The sequence below is a fragment of the Chanos chanos genome, chromosome 9 (genome assembly GCF_902362185.1).
Source record: "Chanos chanos chromosome 9, fChaCha1.1, whole genome shotgun sequence".
NCBI classification, from domain to species: domain Eukaryota; kingdom Metazoa; phylum Chordata; class Actinopteri; order Gonorynchiformes; family Chanidae; genus Chanos; species Chanos chanos.
In genome coordinates this window covers 3,399,527-3,403,707 of record NC_044503.1, presented here as the reverse complement: position 1 = coordinate 3,403,707, position 4,181 = coordinate 3,399,527, and the positions used below count along the sequence as shown (strand labels likewise).

The following is a 4,181-nucleotide window of genomic DNA, read 5'->3' as shown; positions in this document are numbered from 1 at the left end:
TAGTGCTGCAGTTTATCACCACAAATTATTATAAATCATTATTCCTTGTGACCTCTGATCCCCCCACTCTGACCAACAAGGTTAATGAGGGAAACACACAGCAACACAACTTTACAAGGTTAATGAGGGAAACACACAGCAACACAACTTTGCTGTAGAGATGTGTGTGTCAATGTTAAAGGAAACATGTTGATGGGTGCGTGTTCAGCTGAAGTTCGATTTAAAAGCGTGTATGAGTGTATGAGTTGTGTGTGTACACGTGTGTCCAACATGTGAAGCTTGGTAAGACTGACTGTAAGTGTATGTGTGTGTGTGTATGTGTGTGTGTGTGTGTGTGTGTGTGGAGGGGGGGGGGGGTGCTCTCACCTACTGCCCAAGACTGTAAACTGCAAACTGTTTTTCAGAGGGCATAACATTGTCTCATTATTGATTGGGCTTTTCTGATCCTCTTACAGAACTGTGTAATTAATTTGAGGAAAGAAATTAATTTCATCTCTTTTTCTCATTAGAGAACTCTCGATGAGACCATTCACTGCACCCCAACTGCTGAGGCACAAACTGAATCAAGTTTAATTGTCACATACGACAGGTTTAAGAGCTAGACAAACTCCTCGGTTTGCTTGAAAATGAGTACAGTGACATAATGACCAATCATAAGCAGTCAACATTATCCAATCAGAAATCTTCATTCAACATTATCCAATCAGAAATCTTCAGCTGTAGCTCCTACATTCTATACTGAGAGTTATAACAACAACAACAACAATAATAATAATATTAATAACAACAATAATAATAATACAAGTCTATTTAGAGCCCAGTATCACTAATTATAGTCTCAAAGGGTTTTACATGTCTATAACAAAGTCAAATTCAAAAAAGTCAGAGTCAAAATGACATTATCCATAAGTTAGAGAAAATAGATAAGTCTTTAGGCTGGTTTTAAAGGGATGGAGAGAGTTTGCCTCCCTAACTTCTGAAGGTAAACCATTCCAGAGGAAGAGAGAGCGGTAGGAAAGGCTCGGTGGTCAGTGGATTTCTTTGTAACTCGTGGAACGACTAATAGTCCAGAATCTTGAGAGCACAGAGTGCGAGGGGGGTTATAGGGTCTAACTAAGTCAGATAGGTAGGCCGGCGCAAGCCCATGTAAAATTTTATATGCTAATAACGGGACCTTAAAATCTGCGCTTGCACGGGGTAGAGCGTGAGGTAAAACATGAGCCGATCAAAACGAGAGAAAAAAAAAAGCGTTTTCACTAAGTGCCCAGTCCTGTCTTTTAATCTTCTACTACTGCCACTCACCAATCAAGTAGCCTACGAGTGCAGGTTTGATTAAGCCTTCCTAGAGAGACAAGAGATTGCCTTCTGTTTTAAATTAACAGCATCCAGAACCCAGAATTGGACCTTTCCAGAACCGTTTAGCCACATAGAGGTACCCCGGAACAGTCTAGAACTTTCTAACACTGTACAGCCAAAAAAAAAAAAGGCTAGACAGCATGGGAGAAAAATCGAGACAGGGCCTCAGCGTGATGTGCCCTATATGAGTCACGCGTGCGTGCATCCCGATCTTTTATATTACATTAAAATATGCACGGAAATCTGACGCGCTGTCTTTTTTTTTTTAACCCCGTATCGTTCGCGGCCTTGCGGTAAAAAAAAGAAAAAAAAAAAAAAGAAAAGACAGACGAAGCAGCTCATATACCGCATGCCAATCTCAGCGCGTTACCGCGCAAGGGCACACAATTCCTGTCACGAGCCATTCACACCAGTCTGTGTAAACACCCTGTGTGTCGGTAATGGTGAGAAATCGTTGCTAGGGAGCCGTGGCAACAAAATAGTTCGGCAACTACAGCCTACACTCTGTACACAGCTCGAACTGTGCTGTCGGATTTTGAAATTAATCAGAGCGTAGGAGGAAAGCTACACTAGTTTTACAGTGGTACGGGTGTAAATTATTGGAGATGGTCTGGTAAGGTCACGTCAGTCAAAACAAAGAGACGTCATTTTAATGTTTTTTAGTTTGTTTGTTTTTGTTTTCCAGTCTTAAGGGCAGCGTATTTATGACCACTAAAGCTCTAACACGAAAACATGACACTATTAAGAGGTTAACGTGCTTTTGTAAGCAGTGCTGAACACACAAACTGTACATAAAGAATAACGTGAAGAGAATACATTCTACAACTGTGACGTTTTAGCAAAACAGACAAGGGCTTGACCTAACCTTTACTGGTTTCATACACAGAACGCAGAGGAAACGCTGAAATAACCAGATGAATCAAGCCTTTTGCTCGGCGCTGTCCGATTAGTCTTATCATGGGGCAGACACATTTGGGACCTTCCTTCCCCTACTAATCCCACAGGCTCTCCATCAAACACCTGTCTCTATTTGCACATTTATCTGGGGCAGCGGAGTAACCTGCGTGTTCATAACTACCGCTGAACTGAAGTTAGATAAACTCGCGTTGGTGTTAAGGCTCTTTCGCAAAATCAAATCAGTTTTCTTTTGGTTTGACTCTTCTGTGCTACAGGAGTGATTGGAATGTAACGTCAACTCTTAAGTCGCCTTTACTTCTCCCTGGATCACTATGAACATACACACACACACACACATACATATATATATATATATATACACACACACACATATACAAAATGAGCAGTTGCAGACCCTAGCACGGTCACTGTAAAGTAGAAACAACGAGACTGATTAGACTCAAGCGTTTAGATCAGAGATTGTCACTCCCGCACCACTGGGCGGGAGTCTAGCTTCAGGCAGGTTATACAAGAGCATCTTCTGAGGTCTGACAGAAAATGCTAGCAGTCCAAAGTGAACGGCCGATTTCACTAAACTTTTTACATAGTGTTATTGTTGACAACGTCGCGGGCAACCAAAGAAATGAGCGACACAACAGCTGTTTCGATAAGGTCCATGTTTAAAACAAACAAACAAACAAACAAACAAAAAACAACAACAACGAAGCGGAGTTCACAAGAACCAAAGTGTGATTTCTCCCGTTGAATATAGGAAGAGTATATTTTGGTCTCAAATACCGTTACACCTAAAATTATGCAGGAAAACTGCATTAATAAATTCACAGATACGGACACTGAACTAAACAATACTTAAGAATGTGGAAAATATACACATAGACTTACGCATTAAAAAGACATGCATGTAGACTTACTGTGCAACTGAATAGGGACATTCACTATATTCACGCCACTGCAACTGTCAACTTATTTGACTTGGGGACAAACAAATTGGACTATGAACAGACACTGTGGTTTGACAGCCTTAGAAATCTCACCATAGTAACAAAAATCAAGTTGTATGACAGCGATTTTAGGTGATGTGTACACTGCAAGAGAAACATACAGTATGAATGCAGTATTCAGCGTTATTAACCATGTAACCCATCGATAAGGGCTGTGTTAGCTGTAATAAAGCGCAAACAGAAGTGCAAGGAATAAGTTTTAATGTTAAGCGTGTTCGCTTTTGCCTAGTTGTCTAAGCAAACACCATGAATGCATTTTAACTGGTAGCTGTGGTTGGCAACCTAGCCTTGCTAAAGACGTTAGCTTGCTTCGCCGTCAAGAATATTTTAAAAAATAAAGTACTTACTGAGTGCCTGGATTGTGGAAACATCATGACAGTTTCCTGCTCCTCAAAGACAACGGAATCGTTTTGTTGAGTTATATTCCTTTAGTCTTTCCTCCTCTCTTTGTTTGTAGTTAGCCAGCTATATGCCAACTGTAACGTTAGCCAGCTAGCCTGCCTGCTACTACGGCACCAGAATAGATATTAACAGTGCAGACAGCTCGCTCTTGTCAAGATTGTTCGGTCTCGATTTCTCTTGTGGAATCATTCGTTATGGAAATATCCAGCAGTTTTTGAGTCCTACTTTCTCGTTACTGGGCTGGGACCAGATGCTACCCTTTAGTCAACCGGACAGCTATCCCCCCTCTTTAAAAAAAAAAGAAAAAAAAAGAAAGACAGCCAAGCCCCCTCCGTTCAGTGATTCACTTTTTGGTGTTTGCTGTTCTGCAGCTCACTGGCTTGCGGACTGCTTGGTAATTGGGAGAGCATCTCTTTTGAGGTTTGCGTGTTGCCAATGAACGCAGAATGACAAAACGGTTCTTTAATTCCAGTTTCGCCCAATAGCATGTGCGTCTCACCCCCC

At 41.3% G+C, this 4,181-nt stretch overlaps 1 protein-coding gene across 2 annotated transcripts in view; it reads right to left on the bottom strand.

Moving 5' to 3' along the window:
• tle5 (TLE family member 5, transcriptional modulator) overlaps window positions 1-3,908 on the bottom strand; it is a 20,603-nt gene extending 16,695 nt beyond the window's left edge. For both annotated transcript variants that reach the window (XM_030784845.1, XM_030784846.1), the window contains exon 1: window positions 3,623-3,908. In XM_030784845.1, coding sequence (XP_030640705.1) covers window positions 3,623-3,649 — 27 coding nt within the window. In that variant the 5' untranslated portion in view covers window positions 3,650-3,908. The remainder of the gene's footprint in view (window positions 1-3,622) is intronic.
• Window positions 3,909-4,181: the final 273 nt, after the last annotated feature.